The 24,502-nt window shown below is 59.4% G+C and overlaps 1 protein-coding gene across 3 annotated transcripts in view; it reads left to right on the top strand.

Moving 5' to 3' along the window:
- Positions 1-18,377, top strand: part of Pemt (phosphatidylethanolamine N-methyltransferase) — a 74,292-nt gene extending 55,915 nt beyond the window's left edge. For all 3 annotated transcript variants that reach the window (XM_026408703.1, XM_026408701.1, XM_026408702.1), the window contains exons 4-7: positions 10,650-10,795; positions 13,137-13,248; positions 17,682-17,756; positions 18,082-18,377. In XM_026408703.1, the coding sequence (XP_026264488.1) occupies positions 10,650-10,795; positions 13,137-13,248; positions 17,682-17,756; positions 18,082-18,139 (391 nt within the window). In that variant the 3' untranslated portion in view covers positions 18,140-18,377. The remainder of the gene's footprint in view (positions 1-10,649; positions 10,796-13,136; positions 13,249-17,681; positions 17,757-18,081) is intronic.
- Positions 18,378-24,502: the final 6,125 nt, after the last annotated feature.

Raw genomic sequence — 24,502 nt, 5'->3', positions numbered from 1 at the left:
CGAGTGGAGCATGGCCCTGCCTCTGGGCCTGGGGTCCTATTTCTGGGCTCTGCGAGAGCCACCTGGTGGCTCAGGGGCTGGATGTGGCCCCTGTGGTGCTTTAAAAACACGAGGAAGTGGCCTAAGAATCCCCGTGTCTGACTGAGAGCAGTTCAGAAGCTCTGGTGACCCTGGCCACATTTCCAGGGGAACCGGTCACTGGGGGCTGAGTTGTAGCTGCTTAGACAGGCCATGGGCTGCCCGGTCCTGCCCACTCTTCTTATCCCTGTGGCTCTGCAGGCATAGGGCACACACATGGAGCAGCCTGCTCTGTGCTCCACGACTGGCGTGCCGGAGCTGGGCAGTGGGCATGGGCGTCGAGTCAGGCTCCTCACACTCACTCACCGTGAGTGTGTCACCCAGGGCTCCCTCTCTGCTGGCAGGGCACCCTAGCTGCACACCCTGCATGTCTTCTCTCCATGGTTGTGGGCTGGGCTGTTCTGTGATCCAGGAGCACAAGGGTGGGTGGGGAGGGTCCTGCTGGGTCAGCCTCTACCCCTGCTTTGGCTCCTGGCTGGTGCCTCCTGGCTTTGGCCTGAAGCTGTCCCTGGTCTCCAAGTCCTGTGAGTATCTCAAGGGTCTTGGAGCTCAGAGGAAGTGGGTCCCATGGCACCCGCCCTGGTTTGAGCATGAAAAAGCTTCTCCAGGGAAACCTTGCTCACCCTATGACAGGGCAAGGGCTGGGTGGGCCACACCTCCTCTAGGCCTCGGTCCCGCTCAGCCTGCGTGCTCACCAACCACAGCACGTTCACATCTCTGGTCCGTAGGCGGGAGGGGGCCCACTGTGCAGGTGGGGAAAGTGGGGCTTGGCAAGACGTAGTGGGTCTCGCAGCTCTGTGAGAAGAGGTCTGATCCACTCAGGTCAGAGGAAAGGGGCAGTCACAAGCCGGGTGCCACTGGGCTGGGCTCACAGGAGGAGAGGGAGATGGGCCTCTTCCCAGCCCTGCCACCTGGGAGGTGGCCCACGGAGTGTCCCTACGTACAGAGGATGGGCTGCATCCACAGGACAGTGGGGACCTGGGCCCTCCAGATCCCAGCAGACGGTGTGTGGGAGGAGACTGCCACCATTGGCTACACAGAGCCCCCACGGGGACACTGAGGCTGAGAAGTACGTTGGGCTGAAGGATCCTAGGGAACCAGTTTGGGATCAGGCACTCCTCATGAGTGGGCCGAGCCCCCTGGGCCACATAACCCCACTGCCCGCTGGCCAGACTGTGTGACTGTCCAGAAACACTGGTCAGTGCCACAGATCAGCCGCCATCACCGAGCACCAGGAATGGTCAGCCATGCTAAACTCTCCCTAGGGCACTGGATGATCAACTGTGGTGTCAGCTAAGCCTGTTCATGAGATGAAGAGCCCCAAGGCTGGCCTGTGGTGCGCTGGGAGCAAGCCCAGCCCTGTCCACCCAGCCCTGTCCCCAGGAAGGGCTCTGCGTCCTGCTCAACTCTGACTTCCTGCTGAGCCCTATCATGGTACAGAGAAACTCACTCCAACTGTAAATGTCGGAGACATCCCAAATGGTCTCCCACCATCTCCCTGCTCAGTGTGGCTGCACAGCCCTGGATCTGCCCTGGAGATCCACGCCTCGCTGTCCACCCTCCTGCCGCCTCCCTCTCTGTGGATGACACAGCTGTATCCTGGGTGGCTCCTGGCCTTCAATCCAGGCCTCCACATGGCTGTAAGAGTGACTTGGTTAGGATGAACATCACACTGTATCATCCTGGGCAACACCCCTATGGCACTAAGAATAGCACTCCAGTCCCCATCTGGCCTCCCCGTACCACATCAACACCCTGCCCACCCCACAGGCTCCCTTTGCCATGGCACTGCAACTCCAGGCCACCTCTGCCCCACTGCCAGGGCAGGACCTCTGCCAGGCTCTCTCCGCACTCCCCTGCCTTGTCTGGTTTCACATGGTTTGGCTTGTGGTACCTGCCAGAGAACTGGTCCCCAATGGCACACGATAGAGACCCTACCTGAACAGGGCTCAGCTCCCCTGGGCTCCCGCTCAGCCCCTGCAGGTCTGGGACGCCCTGCTCAGCCCCTTTAATGTGTTTTCATACCTAATGCCCTGATTGACAGACTGTTAGGATCAAACCTCTCTTGTTGGCTAGTGTGTCTCCAGGGACTCACCTGCAGGTGATCCTGAAGTAGTGAGATTAAATGCAGAGCGGAGGAACCTGCACTGCGAGTGTGGGAGCCTGGGCTTGAGCCTGGCTGACCTGTGACCCCTTGGAGGTCTGCCCTCCCTAAGACCTCCCAACAGGTAAACTAGTTACCTGGCTGCTCTGGCCTGGCCTTCTCTCCCCTGGGTCTCACTAAAGCTGTGCCAGCACCAGGGTTTGGATGGGTCCAGCTTTCCCTCCCAGGGCACAGGGGTCCCCGGGGGAGAGGCTGCCTGGGGCTCGAGGGGGAGAGGCCCAGTCTCTGACAGGCCTGAGTCTGCCTTGCCTCCCACAGCGACTGCATCTCAGCTGCCTGGGAGGAGAACCCCCTTCCCTGCAGAGCCTAGGAACACGTAGCTGATGTCAGTACACCCGGCAGGCGCTTAACACGGTCCTGCATCCTGGTCCAATGCTACCAAGATACTGCTCTCAGCCGCTGCAGACCCCCAGGAACCCCCCCCCCCGGACAGCTGGGGAGTCACAGAGGCCCAGGAGTAGGACATGGTTAGAAGTGCAAAAGTTTTGCAATAAACATGGAGTCCCTTCCTGCTGCGGGGACAAGGAGGAACAGCCCTTGGGTGTGCCTCTCAGCCAAACAGAAACCGCCTCCTAAAACAGCCCATCTGATACCACAGCACGAGAGGATGCACAGCACGGACCCCTCCCTGTCCAGGGATCCTGGTCCCCTTGCCTGGGCTGTCCTTTAGGAGGTGATTCTGCTTCCCCCTGGAACCCCTGTGTGCTGTCCTGCAGGTGGCTGGCTTCACAGGGCAGAGCTTGGTGGAGACCGTGCCATAGCAACACGTGCAGGTCCTTCTCTTCTCCGCATACCACTCCCATCTTTAACATCACCCAGCTTTGCCCGTGTCCCTTGAGTTCTTCCCAGGCCTCTGCCACTCTGAGAGTTAATGTCCACCGAATGCCACAGCATAGCATATGTGCACCCAAGTTCCTCGGTGGGGTGGTCTGAGCCAAGAGTGGGGGGAGCTGGGGTGAGTAAGGTGGGATCTGTTTACACCTTAGTGTGGTGGGGAGCAGAGAGCTGTGGGAGGTTGGGGAGCAGGCGGCCTGGTTGGTTTTGGGGTGTGCAAGGGCTTCCTGGCCTCCCTGAGCGAACCTCACTCATTCGCACTCTTCAGTTGAGTGCTCCCACTTCTGCAGGAGGCCTTGCCAGGGTGCCAGGGAGGGAGGGAACAGGAAGGGGCAGGAGCTGGCTGGCTGCCCGTGGGGCCCAGGACAGCTGTGGACAGTTCAGCAGCAGCTGACCCCAGACAGAGGCCCTCTGTGTCTGCTCCCTGGGTGAGGGAGTCCTCCATTCAGGCTGGCAGCCAAGCTGGTTTGGGCTGTCTGGGCTGCAGATGACCCTCCTCCCCCAGTGGGGCCCATTGCTCCCTGAAAGCTCTGCTGGAGGGGAGACCACGGTGACCTGCTCCTCCCCCCTCCCCTTCCCCACCTGATGCCTGGTTCCGGAAGCCAGCTGCCACAGGGGCCCGCCCAAGCCCAGCAAAACTACTTAATGTTTCTGCCCTTTCTTTTCTTCCACAACCAGCCTTTCCCACGGGTATGCAGACACCCAGGCCCTCAGCGAGGGAGTGAGGGAAGGAGGAGGTGCACCCTAGTGGCTCCTTCTCTCTGGTAGTAGCTAAACAAATTTTGCAAACTACTGCCCAGGACCCAGGAAGTGATGGATCATTCCGAGTCCTAGACTTATAAGATCTTGGCCTCTTGGCTCCAAAATGGGAGTTGGACTCAGAGGCAGAGAAGGAAGGAGTTCCTGAGTCAGGTGGGGCACCAGCAGGGTCAGGAAGAAGCCCGGGAAGGGCAGCAGTGTGACCTCCAGGTGCTTGACTCTAGCCTCTCTTGGTCATCCCTCAGCAATGACAGATGGCTTTGGGACCAGTTGGCTTGGCGTGTGCAGGGGACAGAGTGCAGCCAACCCTTGGTGGCAGCTTACTTTAAAATTTTTAAGGGTACAATTCAGTGACATTAAATATATTCACAGAGTTGTACCCAATACCGCCTGCATTCCGCTTTCTGTTCTGAGTCGTGCCACCCAGGTGGAAGCGGCAGCTTGTTTCGTTGATGTCCTCAAGTTGTATCCGTGTTGTAATGTGCGTCAGAATTTCCTTCCATTTAAGTCTGAACAGCATTCAGCATCATGATAGATCACATCCTGTTCGCCTGTGGATGGACGCTTGGGTCACTTCTACCTTTGAGATCCATTTTAAATTCTTCTGGGTCGGTTCCTAGGAGTGGAATTGCTGGATCATACAGTAAAACTGTGCTTAGTTTTTTTTGAGGAACTGCTAGTTTTCCGTAGTGGCTGCACCGTCGTACGTTCCACAAGCATTCCAGCATTCACCACACTCCTGCCGAGACGGTTGCTCTGCTTTTTCGATCATGGCCATCCTAATGAGTGTGAGGTGGCATCTCACTGTGGTTTGTGCATTTCTTGAACCGTTCTGACTGTTCCTGGTTTAGATGCCACACTTGGCTGAGTCAGAGCCAGCCTGAGGAAGAGACAGGTGCCCAGACAGCCTCAGCTCTGCCCTTGATGAACTCGTGGGCCCAGGTAGGTTATGCCACCTCTCTGAGCCTTGGTTTACTCATCTGTGAAATGGAATAGTTGCTTCCAGGAAGGATCCAGATGGGAAAGAGTGTGACACGTGCACATGTGCCCATATGGGACCGAGGACTGTCCCACCTCACAGGTGCTGGGGAGGTGGCCTTGGAGCTGGCTAGAGCTGACCCCCAGTGAAGCTGAGGAGAGCCATGGTGGAGACGTGTGCAGTGGCTTTCGCCGAGGGGGCCAGCTGATGGCGCAGTGAGCTGGGTGCCACGGTGCACCCCTGTAGTCCCAGCTACTCAGAGGCTGGCAACACAGTGAGATCCTATCAGAAACCAACACACAGATCAAAACAACAACAACAAAGAGTGCAGTGACCTCCATGTGAGCGGTCCCCATGCAGGAGTGGGTGGAGGGGCACTGCTGTGTCTGGATGTGGCACCTTCTTCCCAGCATGGGATGCTAGCAGAGACCTGGAAGGACCCCTCATCGCCGGTCCCCCAGCTGGGATCCTCCTTCCTCCTCCAGGACCCCACAGCACCGTGTGTACTCGGAGAGCTAGAAGCCCACATGAGCCCAGCTCTGACGTGCAAGTTCCGGCAGGGACTGTCTGGCTTTTTCTCGGACTTGGGATCTTGGGAAGGAGGCATTTGGTATCCAGTTTCTTGCAGACCGTGGCCCCCTTTTCTCCAGACCTCTCCATGTCAGCATCCGCGGAACCTGGGGTCCCCATCTGATAGGTCCATACTGTTCTCCTGGTTGGTCCGACTGACCCAGGAAAATTTCAGAAGAGAAGATGTGCATGAGCAGCCACAGACTGGTTTTCTCTTCCGATTTTCTGGGTCAAAAGACAGCGGAAGCCCTGGATCTTGCTCCGTTCTGTGTTTTCCTCCAGGCATTTGCTGTAGGCCCCCATCTTCACTAAGACCCTCAGCTTCTGTGGGACCCAGCATCCCTCTGTCCTTCCACCCTGCTTGCTCCCCTCCTTGGCCCCTGCTGCATTAATTGACAGCCAGCTCCTCCCTCCCCACACTGGCTGGTGTGTGGCGCAGGGGTGGGGAGGGGGCTTTGGGGAGGAACTCTGCTCAGGATCCCTCCTGCCTGGGGGCTCCTGCCCCCTGGCATCCCACAACACTCCTCCCAGTGCCTCACTTTGGCCCATACCTAGAGGTGTGCGCTCTGATATCTGGTAAAGCACACGTGACAGTCTGCCATATTAAGGTACATGGCTCAGTGGCATTTACCAGTTCCCAGCATTGTGCAACCACCTCTTTTAGTACAGTTCCAGAATGAAAGCCCCATTGTCATGAGCAGGTGCCCGCCCCCTCTGCCCAGTCCCCTGCTCATCCTCCTTCTGTCTCCATGGATCGGCCTTTTCTGGACACTCTCGGTGTGTTGTTCTCCGGGGGGCTGCGCAGAGTTGAAGAGAACACACATGCACTTGAACTGACTCCAGGTCACAGCCAGGGAGGCCTGAAGGGGCACTCTGCGGTCAGCTCGCCTGCCTGCCCAGAGGGAGGCCAGGGCCCTGTAGTTGCTAGTGCGTCCCAAGGGGCCACTTTGTCAGCTGGTCTGCACCAGCTGGTGGTCTGGGGAGGGCTGGGGCAGGATGAGCTGGCTTGTTATCTGGAGGCTAATGGTGCTAAGTCCAGACCCAAGTGGGCAATTAGTGCAGGTTTGTTTGCTCTGGCTGTGGAGCATGATGGGGAGGGAGGCCTGATGGGCTCAGGGCATCTGTTGAAACCCCTTCCCCATGGCCTCCCCCCTGCCAGCCAGCCTCAGCCAGACCTGGGTAGCCTGGAGCCACTGCCTTCTATGGGGCCACCGTGTTGCTCCCGAGGAAGGCCTGTGGGGTCCGGGGCGTGTGGACAGCTGGCTTCGCAGGGCTGAGTCTGCAGCCTCTCCTCCTGCCTGTCTGGCCTGGCAGCCAGTGGCCTTGGGAGGAGGTGTGGCCGCGTTGTTAAAGCATCAGGAAGCTCAGGGGGTCTTCTGGCAGTCACCAGTGGACTTCCTTGCAGGCAGCTGGAGAACTGGTCAGAAAGGGGATCTGGGTCAGACTTCCTGGATCTCAGGAGAGAAGAGGGTGTGCATCTCAGCCTGGGCCAGGTCAGGTGGGGCCCAGGACTCGGGGAGAGCCTGCCTTCTGCAGCTGGAACGGTGGGAAGAAGAGCCCCCGCACCCTGGGGCCTGCCCCTCCACCCCGAGGCGGCCGGTGTTCTGTACTGTCCACAGGTCTGGGGAGGCGGGAGAAGCCCTTCACCTGGGTCCTGCCATCCAGGCCCCGACCCATCTGTTTCTTTTTTTGTAACATGAGAGTCTCTGAGGGCTGCTGCGGGTTTTGGAAACACTATGAAAAGCTGCCCTGTCACTCAGACCTGTAGATGTGCAGCACGTTGGCCTTAAATTCAAGTCCCCGGGTGGCTTTGTGGGGACTACATGTTCAAATCCATTTTTGTTTTAGTACATCTTAGGAAAATGAGTGCATTAGATTGCTCATTTCATGGATAGTCTTGCTTAGTCTAAGGATGAAGAGCAAGTTCATCTCGCCCTGAGATAAAGGAGAATACGAAGTCAGTGCCAGTTTATGCCACCCGGCAACGCGAACACGGAGACCCACTTAATGACTGAGGTTAGGGAAGTGTTTTTTGTGAGTTTCAGATGGGAACAGGGGACAGGTCTGCCTTGGGGCTGTGACCTGGTATGATCCCCTGGGCTCCCGATGCCCCTCTCCCACATATACCCCAGGTTTCCGGGATTTCAGGGAAGCAGAATACAGTCAGCCTCAGGTCACATTGGTGACCAGAAGCCCAATCCATGTTTTAAAAATAGAACCCAAGGCACATGAATAAATCTCTGTTCACCCCCATCCCTGTGCAGAATATCTCCAAAGGAAATTGCTCCTATTACCCCATTCTGCCGCAGAGCGCACAGCCACCGGGCTCCGTGTCCCTCTGTTAATTCTCTGGGTGGGATGGACTGTGCTTTCCTGGCGTACTGGAGGGGCTGGAACACCGCTTGCCTAATTGGGCATCGATTCCAGTAAGCCTGCCACTGTGTCACAGTGTGTTCAAGGCTGGCTGAGCCAAGATCAGACCACTGCGGGGAGGACCTGCCGAGTGCTCTGAGGACTCTTGGAGCGGTGATCCCAGGGCGCTCTGGGGGGAGCTCTGGCCTCATCCCAGCATCTGAAGGGAGGCTGATCTTCCTGCTGGCAGCCCTGGGCGGCAGCCACGGGCCCAGGAACCATTAGCCAGCTCAGGAGGGGACTGGGGCAGCCCGTCACTGCCCATTCATTGGCCCAGAAGCTTCCCCTGGATGAGTTCTGGCAGAGAGACCTTCAGGATGACCCACAGAGAGTGTGGAACAGTCACAGGAAGGGCCCCCTCCAGAGTGCCCCTCTGGCCTCCTGGCCCCCTCGACTCTGCCCTGGTGACCCGCCTGCTGTCGCGTGATCTGACTGCTGTCTGTGCTGCTCTTCCCACCACTTGTCCAGAATCCATTCCAGACAGCACTAGGCCCTCACCCCTCTGCGCGTCCCGCCCTGTGTCTGCTCCAGCCCCAGGCACCCGGCCGGCCAGTCCTTTATCTGGAGTGCCCCCCTGCCCACCCCCTTCCCGGGACCCTTCTCCCTTCCTAGCTGGGCCGCAGGCTCCCTTCCCCCTGCACCCTACACCACTGCCCCAAGCTGGCGCGGCCCTTGGCAACCTGAACTCCCCGGCCCTCCTCACAGGTCCCCTGGCAGTCATACGGGAAGCACGGGAGGGGTCACCAGGTCTCAGAGGAGAAGGCAGAGGCCGGGACTCCGCTGTCTGGAGCCCCATCCCCTCTTCTCTCAGGAGCCCCCTGGTGACCCCCAGAGACTCAAGGCGCGCAGCCCAGGGCTGCCCAGAGGGAACCCCACGAGCCTCACTGCCCCCGGGCTCGGGTGGACTGAGCCTGGAGGCTGGATGGTCAGAGCAACCCAGACCCTTAGCATCACCCACGGCCCCCACGGGTGCCTCTGGAGACCCAGGCAGGGCTCAGTCCTGCTGGTGCCTGGTCCTCTCCGTGCCCTTCCTGTCTGCTTGGAGAATGTGGGGGATGCCAAGGCTGGTGGTGACAAAACCTGGTGGCCTCAGAAGCTAGGCCTGCGGGCTGAGGGTGGGCCTGGGTCCCAGGGCTGCCCAGAGGGTGGGGGGCATGGGTGAGGCCTCCCCTCACAACATTGGGTATGGGTGATGCTTCCTGGCTCCATGGCAGCTCTGACCCTGCACCAATTCCAGTGGCTCAGCCTGGAGCTGCAGGGTGACCCTGAGCCCGGGCAGCAGAAGGGCTGAGGAAGGGTGGTGGGTGGAGAACTGAGGGTGTGGGCAGCTTGACCAGGCTGGGTCTGTCCTGACCGTGCGCTGCTGCTCACAGGTCACTGCAGGCCTCTGCTCTGGTGTGGGTGACAGGCCCTTCTTCTCTGGCCCACCTACTGTGCCTTCTTGTGCTGGGTGCCAGAAAGTCTAGCTGAGGAAAGAAGTCTAGGGAGACAGCATGCAGTGCAGCCTCAGGATAGTGCCACAGCAGTCTGCTGTCACTGCTGGAGTGAGTGACAGCAGATGTGTTCTGCCAAAAGAGCCTGGCAAGCAAGACACTCAGTGATGCATGGACGAGAGTGCACAGATGACGGTACAGGTGCTTGGGTGCAGAGGGGGATGGGTAGGTGGGTGAGTGCACTGGTGGGTAGGTATGCGGATAGATGGGTGATGGGTGGATGGATGGATGGTCAATGGGTGGGTGGGTGGATATGTGATTAGGTGGATGGGTGGATGTTGAGGGGTTAGGTGGGTGGTTGATGGATGGGTGGGTCGGGGGTGGGGGTGGGGAGGTGAGCTGCCCTTGCTGGAAGGTGTCCGGCACAGAGTGAGTGTAAGTTGCTGTGGGTGAGCAGCAGATCTTCATGTCTGTCCTGAATGTCGTGATCATGGGGAAACGGGAGATGCTGGTTTGGATCCCACACTTGGATGCCCACACGCATCCTTTCCTTTGGGTGTGCCTCTGGTCTAACGTCCAGTGCCTCTGTCTCACCAGTGCCCACTCCTTCCTATTGGAGCCTGTTCCCCACAGCTCCAGGTCTTCCACTCCAGGAAAGGAGAGGCCAACTGAAGAAGCCACCCTAACCCCCTGACAGACCGTCACAGCCACCCCCTTTCTGGTTATCCCACAGCCTTTGTGTGAGGCCTTCAATAGTGTAGCTCCAAAGGAAGGCCAACAGGGAGAACTGGGGGGGGGTGGAAGAGGACATTAAGAAGCCATTGAGGTGCCCTACAATTCAAGTTAGCCACCTGGGGGTGGCCTGGCCTATGCAGGGGTCTTGGAGTCAAATGGCGGTGCAGAGCCCACCCCAGCTCAGTGCACGTGGGTGCTGGGAGAATGGTGCCCAAGACCTCATGTGGCCTGTGCCAGGAGAGGGCAGTCAGGTGCTGGGCCTGCTGGGCCACCTGCTTGGCACGTGCACCTTTTCTTTTTTGAGTCTCACCTTCCTCCAGAGTACAAGCTGCTCAGGGACAGGACCGGAGCTTGCAAACCAGTGGTCCTGGGGTTGAACCAGCTGTCTGCACACAGAGTCCCAGATGGTTGTCATGAATGACCTATTTCTAAAATGTGGGCTATATCATATGCAAGTCAGGATTTCTGGCTTCTAGAAAAATCAAAATCTCTGTGAGCCTGGGCCCCTGTTCCTGTCCCCTCCTGGTGGCAGTCAGGACTCTCAAGTGGCCTGGACCCCACCTGCAGCAGGCACTGAGTGTGTGACTCCCAGGCTGACTACCTTCTGAGAATCATGGAGCAGAATCCAGAACGTCAGGGAACCTGTCCCAGTGCTGTGACATGCTCTCTGTCCCCTGCCCTGCAGCTTCACACAGGCCATGCTGCGCCAACCCAAGATGGAGGGCCTGGATAACCCCGCCGCCTTCTGCTTGGGCCTGGTGCTCCTGGGTGTGGGCACCTTGTTTGTGCTGTCCAGCTTCTTTGCACTTGGATTCACCGGAACCTTTCTAGGTAAGACTCAGGGCTGGGTGAGCTTGAGCAGGTACACTGGGGTCCAAGGATGAGTGGGGCCCAGCACCAGGGACCCAGCTGACTCCCAGCTCCACCACCAACTCTGGGTTTGGCCTGTCCGTGGTTAAAATGGGGGGTGGGGGTGGGCTCTACTATTTCATCTGACTCCTGGTCAGTGACCTTGTGCTCTCCCTGGGGTCCTGTTGGCAAGGACAGAAGCAGTGGTAACTCTTCCCGGGTGCACGGTCACAGCCATGCCCGGGTAGCCCTGGGGAGCTCCCAGAATGCTTGGCTGCCAGGCCAGATGGGGCCTTGGCTTGTTGTGTTTGGGCCAGCAGTAGGGCTGGCACAGGCCTAGGGTGGGGTGCAGGGTGGAGGGGCATTGTCCCTCCTTCATTCTCCAGTCCCTATGTCTCTTGTACTTTGGGAATGGGTGCCCAGTGCTGGCCTGGCCAGACGTCCACTCCCTGCCATGATAACAGCAGCTTCCAGCTCCTTGGAAGCCTGGGAGCTGAGGGGAAATCCATCAGGAGGAGGCTGGGGCAGGGGCAGAGGGAGGCTGGCAGCTGCCCGTCCATACAGGGAGCGCCTCCCACCCGAAGGCTCTACCTAACGTGGTCCTTCCTCCCTCTCCAGCACCCGGCAAGATGCAGACTCCTGGCCTCAGCCTTCTGCAGGGCCCGGTGGCAGTCCATGGGGTCCTGCCCTGTGCAGAGTGCCCCATCCACCTTGGCCTTGTCCCCAGGAGCCAGCCCCAAACTCTGTGTGACTGTTTATGTGTTCAGGACTAGCTAGGCTCAAAGGGATCAGGTGGCACTGAGTCCTGCTTTTCTGACTGTCTAGGCAGGGCCTTGCTGGGACAGCGGGAGGGGGCAGCACTGCCCTTGGTTCTGTGCTTCCTGCCCAGGCAGGAGCTGCAGGGAGCCGCCCAGAAGAGCAGAGATGGGAACCCTGGGAGAGGGGAGCCGCGCACCTGGGTCTGCAGGTGCAGGCAGGAGAAGACCAGGCCTTAGGACAGAGGAACGGGGGACTGACAGGGCAGCAGGACACAGCTGCAGAGGGGCACAGCCAGGGCAGGACTGGAGGTCAGGCAGAGGGCCTGGTCATTCTGAGGGAGCTGGGAGCAGGGAAGGGGACCCATCTGGAGGAGCAGGGACTGGTGGGACTGAGACTGGAGGTTGGGAACCCTGGGTCAGGAAGTGGCCCTCGCAGTGCTGGGGCAAGAAGACCAGGAGGGCTCTACCTGGACCTGGGTAGGGAGCCCCTGGGGCTCCTGGAGGAGGGGTGCAGCGCTGTTCAGAGGTCAGCACCCCACAGCGGTCGAGGCCTGGGTGGGTATGGACACGATGGCTGCAGACCGAGGGCTGGTGGAGTCCTGGGGAGGAGGAAGGACCCCCTGAGGCTGCCGTGGGTGGACAGTTAGAAGAGCCAGGCAGAGTGCTGGGTGGCTGCAGCTTTGGGACGGACCTCCCCAGAAGATGTGGTCTAGAAATGCTAGAGGGACCCAACAGGCGCTGGATGTAGGCCAAGGCGGTCACTTCCCCAGGAAGGACCCGAAGAGCAGCCTCTCCCCGCCGCCTGCCCCCAGGCCCCACTGCCCCACTTCCCGCTTCCTGGGAAGAAGGAGGCTCCCAGCAGTCTTCCGGTGGCTCCTCAGGCCCCCTGCACTCTTTGTCCCCAACAATGGGCTGCGCTGTGCCTCCCAGGCCCCTCCTCCGGGTGGCTTCTCCTTGTCATGCCGCTGCCCTACTTTCTGGCGGAGATGAAGCTCTGTCCCCCCCAGACTGACAGGAAACAAAGGCAGGATGTCTGTGAGAGGAGGCGGGAGGGCGCGGGGCGTTCTTTATTGAACCGCGGGACGGAGCCTGTGATGACTGCTGTGCCTGTGATCCCTGGTCACTTCTTCCTGCCCAGAGCAGTCCTGCAAGAAGCCTGAGGTGGCCTGGGTCTCCCCCTGAGGGAGAGCCGTTGGCCAGGGTTGGGGGGGTTGGAGCTATGGAAAGAAGTGCCCAGGGCTTAATACTAAGAGCAGGGAAAGGCATGTTCCCAGGAGAGGGGACAGCACTTGCAAAGTCACAGAGGCAGGAAGAAGGGCCAGGCCAGTATGGGGGAGCTCGCAGATAGAGGGGTGAGCAGGTGCTGATGTGGGGTGGGGCTCAGCAACCCAGACCCTGGGGACTCGCACCCTCCCAGCATCTGCGGCTGCTGGGGGGCCCTCTGATGCTGTGTGTGCTGAGCCTGTCCCCCTGATGGAGGGCCCTGTCTTACCTTCCTCAGGAATGGTAAGTCTAGGGGATGTAAATGGCCCGGTGACCCTCCCGTCCCGCCTGCTCATCCACAGGTGATTACTTTGGGATCCTCAAGGAGGCGAGAGTGACCACATTCCCCTTCAACATCGTGGACAACCCCATGTACTGGGGGAGCACGGCCAACTACCTGGGCTGGGCCGTCCTGTGAGTACCAGCCTGCGCCCCACCCGCCGGGCCCCCGAGGGGGAGGTCATTCAGGGAGCCAAGGACATCGGTTCTGATTTCTTAGGAGTCTTATCTGTGGCAACAGGAACAACCTCCCTGAACAGGGCTTGGTGAGCTTTCTTCTAAAGGCCAGGGAGTTCAGGGCCACAGGCAGGGCCTAGCCACTCAGCTGTGCCCTGTAGCCCAAGTGCGTGCAGAGACGTGGGCTGCAGTGTGGCATGGGCCACGAAGCTTCATGTGTGGACACTGAAGTTGGAATTTCAGGTCATTTTCATGTGTCCTGAAATATTCTTTGGATTCTTTCACCTGTTTGAAAATGTAAAAAGTGTCCTCTGTCTTGGGGCTGGTGTGTGCTGAGCCCTGAATTGGCACGTTAGGGCTGAGAAATCCCCAAGCAATGTGCTGGTCCCACATGCCAGAGGGGCCACGGAGCTGCCCAGGGGCCCAGAGCCAGCCCTGGCTGAGCGAAGCCCCTAGTCCTCCAGGGCGCTCCCGACAGGGGAGCCGGTCCGAACCCGGGCGGTCAGATGCCCTCCTCCCACAGAGAGCCGCCTTGTGCCAGTGCAAGTGGGCCCAGGACCTCGGTCTGCCGTGGTCCGTGTGGGCACTAACCAGACCTGTGGTGAAGGAGGCTGTGCTGTGGCCCTCTGCCTGCTTCTGCCAACCGTGCCCTCCCCGCTCCTGCCTGGCAGCTCAGATCAGTCCATTTTTTTCTGTAGGAGAGTTTTTTGCAGGAAGCATCTTTTCTGCTTTTATTTAACATTTGAAAATTATTTGTCTAGAATGTTGTAGGTGTTCTCAGAAACCAGAAGGACCCCAAAAGATTAGATCTCGCAGAGTGGACATCAGGAGCAAGACGTTCCCTCCTGAGACCACAGCCGCTAGGGTCAGTGACGAGAAGCTAGAAGGGGCTGGCGGGTCTGGCTGGGAGCCACCCTGCCCTCACCCACACCCAGACCACAGGGTCCCCAGCCCTATAAGCACACCTGAGGACCGTCCCTCCCACTTGCCTTCAGCACAGCCCCTCTTGCCTGGACCCGGGCAGTGGACTTTGATAAGGGGCAGATGTGCCTGTCCCAGACTCACTCAGCACACAGAGGACCAAGGACCCTGAGGGAGGGCTCAGAGTGAGACAGGCCTCTTCCCCGGGTCCTGCTGGCAGCCTCCCGATTCCCCGACACACACACACACACACACACACACACACACACACACACACACATGCTGCTGCTCCTGCCCAGATCCCCCACTCCACCCCTGGTCAGGCCTTCCAAACCCACCTTAAGGTGCTCCCTCTGTTCTCCAAACCCCCTGTGCTGGAATTAGCACTCGGTGGCCCTTCTCTCCAAGGGAAGCACCCATACACATGTCCCCAGCTGTCTGGGGCCCAGAGTGAAAGTCACCCTGGAACACGACACCTGAGAGCTGCCTCCAAGGACGTCGGCCACACAGCGTTGAGGAGAGGCAAGGGCTCATTAGAGATGAGCCATTACCCATCTGCCAGACGAGGGCCCAGCAGGGCCGCTTCCAGGATGCCCACAGCCCATCCGTCCACCAGGGCCCCATGGCTGAGCACCCAGGCATGGCACCCGGTGGACCAGGATGAGGGGTTCCTGAGGGACGTGAGGCTGGACATGGTGTAGAGCCCCTGCTCTCTCCAGGCCTCCATCTCAGCCCCCTCCAGCAGGGGCTGGGTCCCTCTGGGCCCTGTGTGTCCTCATCTGCAGAGCAGGACGGTCTCCACATTAGGGTGTCCGGAGGCCAAGCTGGACCTAGGTGGCCTCCGATGGGAAAGCTTGGTGTCGATGAGAAGAAGAAGAAGGGGTTTCAGAGTGCATACCTTTCTCCATCTGGGCTAACGGGACTGTCCCACCCCCCAGATCCGACCACACCCTTCCCCACTCCACCCATAGGCCCTGGGGCCATCTGCCCTGGGGGCAGTGGGGCGTGTTTTGGGGTGCTGGCTGAGGTCTGAGGAGGGGTGGCATCCTGCTCACACTGCAGGTCTGAGGTGCAAGTCGGGGGTCCCACCTGCCTCTGTGCTGGGTGCAGTGGCTGCCAGGGGACCTTCTCCCCGGGGTCTTGAGGCTGGGGAAGGCTCTTAAAGGGCTTTCCAAGCCCCTCCCTGGGGCCCCTCCAGCGACTCCTTTGGGTGCTGGGGTCTGTTTCATTTTGGAGTTGTGGAAGGAGGTGAAGATGGATCAGTGCAGCCCCTCCCACAACAGGTGGGAAACAGACTGAGGGCAGGCCCGGCCCTGGCCACAGAGCGACAGGAGGGAACTGTGGACCCTGCTGTGATGGCTGGCAGCCAGCTGGTGGGCAGGGGAGCACTTTCCTAGGGGCTGACCCCAAACAGGTGACTCGTGTGAATGAGCCTGGGCCTGTCCACAGGCAAGGAGACTGGGCCAAGGCAGGTCCACCTGGTGTCACACCAGCCAGCCGGCCCTCCCCTCCAAGTCAGTCACGGCCTGTAGGACGCCCTGAGTCGGGCACCATGGCCAAGGACCAGGTTTCTCCCTGAGCCCAGCAGGAGACAGTGGCTCTTCAGCCAGGAGGAGCAGGTGACCATCACAGGGCTCCCTGTGGCCCTCTCACAGGGCGAGAGAGGCCGAAAAGCCACCCCTGCTAGGATGAGGAGGGCTCAACTCCAGCCCCCGGGCCTTCCGCCACTCCAAGTTCCAAGTCTGAACCCCAAAAACGTCCTGTGAGTGGTGGGGCAGAGGAGACGAAGAGTCCCAGCTTAGAGCCCAGCTGACCTCTGGGGACCTGGTTCTCTGGGAAGACACAGGCCGAGATCAGAGAGTTCAGCTCGGGACCCGCGGCTCACAGGAGCTGCCAGGCCACACCCACCCCCGGTCCCTGGGGATACCACAAGCTTGGGGCCACCAGAGGTGTGCCCTGGGGCCGGCCAGCCTGCTCCTGCCAGCCTTCCATTCCCCGGGATGCCTGGTGCCTGCTCTGTTGGTTCTAGAAGGCGTAGTGGGGTGTGGAGGGAAGCCCAGGGGGGGCAGACTCCATGTCTACCCCGAAAATGTCTCTGGTGTCACATCTCCATGTGGCAGTGAGCCCACTCTAGGGATAATGGCAGAGGTGGGGGCTGAGCTGTGGGGTCAGGCAGGCTTCGAATTCCATGTTGTGCAAGGCCGGGGCTCTGTCCTCCTCAGTGCCCACAGGGAGGATGCCGCTGGACCCTGGGCTCGGGATTTTGTTGTATCTGCATCTGCTCTGTCTCCTCCCAGAGCTCCCAGACGGACAGACTTGTGAGGTCCAGGTGCCAGGGAGTGGGAAGGGCAGAGGGTCCCTGCAGGGACCTCTGCTTTGGGGCTGCCCCTGCCCGGGGAGCCCGTGCTGGCTGGCTGGAGGGCAGCCAGGGAGAGCCTGAGGCCTGGCTCGTGTTGCCCGCTGCCTCCTCCTGGGCTGACTGGGCCCCACGGCAAGCCCTCATCTCTCTCCCGCTGATCTGGACGCAGCAGCCTGGCCCTGCGGGAGCTGGTGGGATCAGAGGGAGCTGTAGAAATAGCCTGGGGGACAGCTTGACAGCAGCTATTTCTGGAAACCTGAGGCAGATGCTCAGAGGCTCCTCAATGTCGTCACTAACAAGCTGCCAGCACTCGCCGGCACAGCAAGGTCAGAGGCTGGTCACCAGCAGAGAGCCCGTGACAGATGCTCTGGCCAGGCCTGGGCCCACTGCACGCGCTGCCTGGGGCTTCACATCCTCCGGGCCAGGGCGGGGGCTTCAGCTGGGCCTGGGTGGGCCAGGCTGCGTACCCACCACCCAGGCGGCCTGGCCAGAGCTCGGGTGGGGGGGAGTGGAGCCCGAGCGTTCAGGGCTGTGGCCATGCTCCTGTGGGCAGGGCCTGGGGCTCAGGTGGCCGGAACTGCCCACGGGCTGTGTGCTCTGGAGGGCCCAGACTAGCTTTCTTTTCTTTTTTCCCAGGTTTTGGAGGGTGTTTTATTTTATTTATTTACTTATTTTTTTGAGAGAGAAGTAAATTTTCATTTATTTTGGTACTGAGCCAACATTTTAAAGAAGACTCAGAGCATATTAATGATCAATGGCATTGTATCCATGAAGCACTAAAGCTTTCTAGAAAATTCTTCTTTCTTAAGAACATTGACCCTGGTAGGCGGGGGAGCATTTCCTTCCCCAGAAGAGTCTCCTGGGCACAAGAGAGTAGGCTCCCCGTGTCCCGAGCTCCAGCCTGGCCTGAGACAGGGAAGGGGTGCAGGCTCCGCCCCAGGAGGACCCAGCCGTCCAGGACAGGCCGATGGAGAGGCGGTCAGGACTCAGGACCCTGAGGATGGGGCACTGGAAGGTCCAGCTCACGAAGCTGGGCTCAGAAATAGCTCAGCTCGTTTGTCCCCAGTGGTCCCGGTGTCAGCCCCCACTGACCATGCATCTGTCCCCACAGACACGCCAGTCCCACGGGCCTGCTGCTGACGGCGATGGTGGCCCTCGTCTACGTGGTGGCCGTCCAGTATGAGGAGTGAGTAGGGGCCGGCAGGGCAGGGGTCAGTGTGATCGGCCTTGCCCTGTGGCCAGGCAAGCTCTGCAGCCTCTGCCCACTGGGCCACGCCAGCCACAGGTTGGGAAGCTCAGAGGGGACACGTCCAGGGCCTGCGAGACCCGGGCACCTGGGCAGGCGACTCTGGCCCCATGTGGCTTCTCCCTCTCTCTGAAGGCTCCCAGCAGCTCTGGGGGACAGGAAGGACCGGGTCCCCCCGGCATGGGGGCAGGGAGGGGCAGGGCTCTGGTGCCTGGCGCGGGGTCCCCGCCCTGGCCGGCCGACTGAAGCCCTCGCTGCTCCGCAGGCCATTCACCGCGGAGATCTACCGGCAGAAGGCCTCCAGGTCTCACCGGAGGAGCTGACGGTCCCCAGCAGCTCTGCCAGGGCCTGCCCACTGCGAGGACGCAGCCCGCTCGGGGAGAGTGTGCTGGGCCACTGCTCCTGCTGGGCCCCGCGTGGGCTGCTCCAGTGCCTTGGAAACCACTGCCTCGGGGGCCCTGGACATGCTGCCGTGTGGCCACTGAGCCCCCGCCCCTCCGTCCCCACTGTGCCCACACTCACCAATAAAGACCCCCTGACCCCGGCACCCCTCCAGGTCTCTTTCCACCCTCATCCTCGTCCTCGTGGGGAAGGGGCAGGCTGTGGGCTCCTGGAGGGTGGGGCAGGGCCTGGGTATCCCTTGAGGTTCCGGCCAGGCAGGCCCTCCCTCTGGATCGTCCCAGTGCTGAGGTGGCACCGCTGTCCAGGCCTCACGGGAAAGGCACTCAGTGGTTCTCCCGGCGGTGGCCACATCCTCCCCCGGGCACCTTCCCCCACCCCAGCCCTCCCAGGACACTCCTCACTGTCCCCTTCCTCTGGTGGGTCCAGCCAGAGTCTGCAGACCTGAGGGTGGCGCTGTGTGGGCGTGCCCCTGGCCACCCCAGTCTGGTTGGGGAGAAGACATTGCCATCCCCCAGAGTTGCCACCTCGCTACTGGACACGCAGTGGCCACAGGGGGTGTCCACCTGAGCTGCCGACCACACGGGTGACCGGCAGGCCCTGTCAGGGTGGGGCAGGTGCCAGGTGGGGCTCAGGTGACCCTGAGTGTGGGGTCAGGAGGGGCTGCAAGGACTACGGAGGTGGCCACAGGGGAACCCTCCCCCTCCACCCCTCCTGGCACCAGTGTGGCCACCTCCTGTCCGACAGCTGGCCCCCTGGACATCAGGCCCCAGACCCAACAGGTGAACACCCCAGGTGCCGGACACCCTCAGCCCTTGAGTGTGAAACCCACATCCATCCCTCTGCAGGGTCTCTGTGGGCCCCCCGGGAGGGCCCAGAAGGGCTCCTGGGATCAGGGCTCTGAGTGGGCCTGTGCCTGTCACCCCCACCCTCCCTCCACCTGTGACCTCAGGCCCTCGGTCAGGCTCAGGGACTGCACGGGACAGGGTCTGAGGGCCGTCCTTTCCTAACATCCCCAGTTACTGTCCCCCAGGCCCCGAGGTCATGGCTTGGTTGGGCACTTAGAGAAAGAGCGAGGGACCCAGGATCCCACCGTGCACACAGGGCCGCAGTGGACACCCTCCAGGGAGCCTGGGCCTCCTCCCAGGGTCAGGGTGGGTGCAGGGCCTCCCCTTGGCAGGAGTCCTGCCTGCTGCAGCCCTTCCTCTCCACAGAGTCCCTCAGCTCCCAGGTCACCTCCACCCCCACCCAGAACGACCCTCCCACACACCCATCCAGTGATAGGAGCTTCTCTAGGAACCAGGCAAGGGACAGTTTTTAGGCCTTGCCCTGCGGGGCGCACTTCCCCTGGGGACAGTCACTGGAGCACATTTATGTCATTGCCACCACATCCTCAATCTAGGGGGAGCCCTCTTGCGGGTGGGGTGAGGTCTGAGGGCGGGGAAGTTGGGTGACAGCCCTGGGAACAGTGTGTGCCAAGGCCCCAAAGCCTGGGGGGGGGCTTGGGTTCTGCAGCCACACAGGGGGTTTGACTGAGTAGCAGGTGACAGGGTCCCTCTGGCTGCCGGGTGGCAGCAGGTCTGCAGGGTGAGGAGGAGGCCATCCATGGCCGACCCTGGCCTCCTGAGGGACAGGATTCCTGTACATACGGACAGCTCACCTGTTCAGTGTGGGCTATTCAATGGTTTTTAGTTTACACACAGTCACTGTGAAACACTTCATCACTCCAAGAAGCAGCCCCTGTGCCCTCGCTGTCCCCCCAGGGTGCTCTCCTGCATCAGTGAAGCACCCATGTGCTTCCTCTCTCTGCATTTGCTTCTTTTGGACGTTTCATACAAATGAATCACAAGATTTGTCCTTTTGTGTCTGACTTTGAAGTCTGTCTATGTTGTCTCATGTGTCATTATTTGTCTTTGTGTATGGTTTTTTAAAATTGCTGAATCTGAATACCACAGACTAATTTATAAAGAATGAAGATTTATGTGGCTCAGGCTGGGAAGCTCCATATTGGATGGTGTACTAGCCAGCTTTCCATCCCTGTAATAGAATACACAAGATAATCAACTTATAAAGAGAAAAGGTTGATTGTGGCTCACAGTTTTGGAGGTTCTAGTCCATGAACCTATTTGAATTAAGTTTCTGCCCTCCATACCCCCCAATACGGATTAAATTTCAGCACGTCTTTGATGTGGCATTCTAACTGTACTGATACCTCTTTCCTTTTAATTTCTGAACATATTTCATTCTGTGGACAGACATTTTGTCTATCCATGCATGGGTTGATGGACACTTGGGCTGTACGCACCTGCAAGCCACATAAATAACACTGAACATTAGTGTCCAGTTTCATACGGACGTATGTTTTCATTTCTCCTGGGTTTATACCTAGGGATGGGATTTCTGGATAATACCGTAACTCTGACAATCTGATTAACTTCTAGACTGTTTCTCATAGTGTCTGAGTCACTCTACATTTCCATCTCAGTGGGAATTTTTTATTGGTGCATAATGATAGGATTTGTTGTTACGTATTCAGACACGCACACAAGATAACAAAATAATTTGGCAAATATCACTCCCCAGCACTTCCTCCCTCCCTCAGTGATAACTTCTTTAAAAGGCTGGATGGAGACCGCGCCTTCAACCTCTCCTATCACCAGGGGTTTCATTGGGACTAACTTTGCGCTTGGCACAATCAGTGGGGGTTGTGTTAATCAGCTCTCCGTCACTGTAGCAAAGTACCTGAGGTAATCATTCTAAAAGAAGAAAAGGTTTATTTTGATTCGTGATCTCACTTGTCTGTACTACGGGGTGGCCCAGTGTATCATGGCAGGAGCCTGTGAAGAGGAGACCAGGGCCCCAATATCCCCTTCAAAGATACATTCCCAGGGACCCACCTCCTAAAGGTCCAACTACCTCCTAATAGCACCTTGGGTTGGATGGAGACCGAGCCTTCAACCCTTGGACCTTTGAGGGACATTCCAGATCCAGGAGTAACGAGGGACGCTCCAAGGAACGTGTGGCTGACGTGTGGACGGATGGATGTCCTGGGATGGGCAGAGCCAGCTTAGCTGGGAGCAGAGTTGTCTGGTGGGAGCACAAGACGTGGCGGAGGCACACAGCTCCCGGGGTCGGCGGGCTCTCTTCCAGCCATTGACGTCAGAGTTCTGCATTGGACTGTTAAGTCATGTCAAGTGGAACCCTGCAGAATTGCCCACATTAGGCCATTTCTAATAGACAGTATTATCATATGATTCAAACTAATACTTCAAAAACTGTGAGAGAAAATTGGACAGATTGAATAGTAACTGACCAAGAAAGGAAAAAAAAAATGATCAGACAGCAGAATATGTCACACCCCCAACCTCAGAAGTGACATGATGGTGGAGGTGTTGTTTTAGCCACGGTGCTCAGGCTGGGCCTCCCGGAGGAGGAGGCGACATTTGACCTAACACCTAAAAGCCAGAGGCAGCAAACTGAAGGGAGAGCTCTCCAGGCTTCTGGAAATGGCAAGTGCAAAGGCCCTGAGATGAGAATTGCTTTGGGGTGCCCCCAAGCAACAGCTCTGAGCTATTAAGGGGTGTCAACCATTGTGCACCCTTGGGGGGAGAGGCCAGGGTTTGGGGCCCCTGAGGCACTGACAGATCAGGCTGTGTGGCCAACGTTTCCTGCCTGGAGGGCCATCTCTCACCCCCATGGCCACCCCAACATTTTGGTGGTAGGCTAACAGTTCCCCTTCCATTCAGAGCAGGAAAATTGCTGTAGTGCAAGTCAGTGACTTTGACAGATGGGTTCCCTGGAGTGTGGCACAAGGGGCTTTGCCTTTCCTGTCCCTCTCTGGTTCTCTCTGAAATGGTTTGGAAGAGATCGTCGTTTTTTTAAAAAAAGAAAAGGAGCCGTCTGTGCCCACCTGTGTCTGGGGAGTGGGATGTCCCTGGGGCCAGCCACAGGGGCTCTGGGGCACTCAGAGGGCTCCGCTGGGGGAATTTGCTGATCTAGAGGAAGGAGCCCCCCATGACCGAGCACCATGGGGGGTGGGGTGTTGGGTCTAAAAGCCACCAAGAATCAGACGATTGCTTGGGACCCACCACGGTCACTTTCCAGTTAGAAGGGACTCGGGGGGTTTGCCATCAGGCTCAGCCTTGTCACAGGGAAGGGAGGAAGGCTCTAGATCCAGGTGGGGCCCTGCTTCCTGGGTCTCCGTGGTAGCAGCTGGGTCAGATCCTGGGTCCTGCCCCTCTTGGACCCTCCGCTCTTATCAAGTGGACACTCCTAGGACTGGAGAATCTGGGAAAATGACGGCACAGGTCCACCTTGACGCCAAGCCCTGGCCAGTCATCCTGAGTCAGGGCCCAGCACAGGACACAGGGGAGGGGACCAGTTCCCGCTCGCACCTCGACAAGCCCCTTTTTGCAGTGAGCGTCCTGCAGCTCGCCCGGGTGTGGCTCCTTCTCACAAGCTCAAGAGGACACACTCACTCCAGATTGGGGGGGAGGAAGAGGACGCCCCAACAGGGACAAGGACTAAGAATCGTGGTGGGGAACCAGCCCCAGCTGGCCAGTGGGCTGCTGATGTTCCCTAGATCTGGCTGATGAGTCCGTGGGGGGGGGGGTCCACTTTGTGGTGTCTGCTGGAAACACCTGACCTCAAAAGTGAGACCTGGGGGGGAAGCCAGAGGATCCTCTGAGGGTGGGTACCCTGCTGGGCTGAGAACTGAGCTGGAGCCATTGCGGAGGAACAGGGACGGGCAGAGCGGCAGGCCTCTGCACTGGTGGGTGTAAGGCCGCCATGGTTAGTAGCTTGGGGACTCCTGCATCTCACTTCTCCTGTAAAATGGAGAGAGTAATAGTCCTACCACTCAAGGCTGCTGGGAGGAAGGGCAGCATCATTTAGAACAGGGCTGTACCCCGAAGAAACACTCCAGGCTCTGCGTAAGCCCTGGGGGTGGACGTCCTGCACCATTCCACAGAGATGGTGAGATGGGAATAGAATCCTGGTTCAGCAGAGGAGGGCAAGGGTCTGCTGCGATGGCCTTTGAAAGCCCCTCCACTGGCACTCGGTGAAGAGCTGGGCACATGGGGCTGGCACCCAGAGCCCCGTTGTTGGGTGCTGGGAACGGTTAATACTTCCTGGGTCTCTCCCAAATCAGATACGAGACTGAAAGAGCGGCTTCACCTATCTTAGCCAGAGTGGCCGACCCTCCAGGATCTCGGGGCTGCAGTTGGCCCTAGACAGCCTGCTCTGGGGCTTGCAGGAGAGCCAGCCCACTTCTGGTTACTGATCAACCTGCCAGAAGCTGCCAGTCTCCACTCACGGGACTCACGGGCCATTGACTACACATTGTTATTGTTTTGATCGGGTCCTGCCCTCCTGGAGTGTTTGCATGCCCCCCCCGCCCCCCAGTCAGAACCACCATCTTCCACAAGAGGAAACTGAGGCCCAGAGAGGACAGGAGGCTGGCAGTGCTCGGAGGCCGCTTCTGTGGCTTTGTGCCCCGGGTCCCTCCACTATCAAAAGGGAACGTTAGTCTGCAGGACTGCAAAAGCCCAAAGTGCCGTGGGGTAGGGGCTACGACGCTGACCTAGGGCGGACCAAGGAAAGGTGAGTCTGGATCTTTGGGGTCAAGGACCAGAAAACGGTGGGGACTGCCCCTGGCTGAGGACCCCTCCAGGCCACAGAGTGTCTCTGGTTGGGAGAAAGGAACAGGCTGAAATCTTCACTAGAGCGCTGGAGTAGGGTCGGCTCTTGCTGGGCCTCAGTACTGCGCCCCAATTTTGGCGCCCCCTTGCTCCCTTCGGTCCCCACCTACAGCCCTGCGACCCACCTGCCGGCTCCCCGTGCTGCGGGCGGGGTCCTCTGCTGCCCTCTGGCGGCCGGAGAGTGCAGCGCGGGCCTCAGCTCAGGAAGCCTGCAAAAGCCACCACCGCTGGGCCACTACCCCCAAGGAACAAGCGCTCGCCCCAGGGGAAGGGTCTGGCGTTAGGGGCTCTCACCCGAAGCCCGAAAACGCTGCTCTTGCTGGATTATTGTCGTTATTTTCGGGGGAAACTGAGGCCTAAAGAAAAACTAAGTGTATGTGCGGGGGTGTTGGGGGTCCTAGCCCGAAGTCACCAAGTCAGGCACAGCCAGGACCAGGACCAGGACGCCCCTTGCAGCCGCTGTGCCCTGTGCGGTGGGTTCGCGCGCCCTTAGCCCCCAGCCCGGACTCGGTTTCCTTCGCGCGCCCACTGGGCAGCAGCAGTGCAGCTGCTGAGGTCGCGGGCAGGAGCGGGTGCGGGGAAGCAGAG

Source organism: Urocitellus parryii, chromosome 7 (assembly GCF_045843805.1).
Source record: "Urocitellus parryii isolate mUroPar1 chromosome 7, mUroPar1.hap1, whole genome shotgun sequence".
In the NCBI taxonomy this organism is placed as follows: domain Eukaryota; kingdom Metazoa; phylum Chordata; class Mammalia; order Rodentia; family Sciuridae; genus Urocitellus; species Urocitellus parryii.
This window is presented reverse-complemented; position numbering and strand designations above follow the sequence as displayed.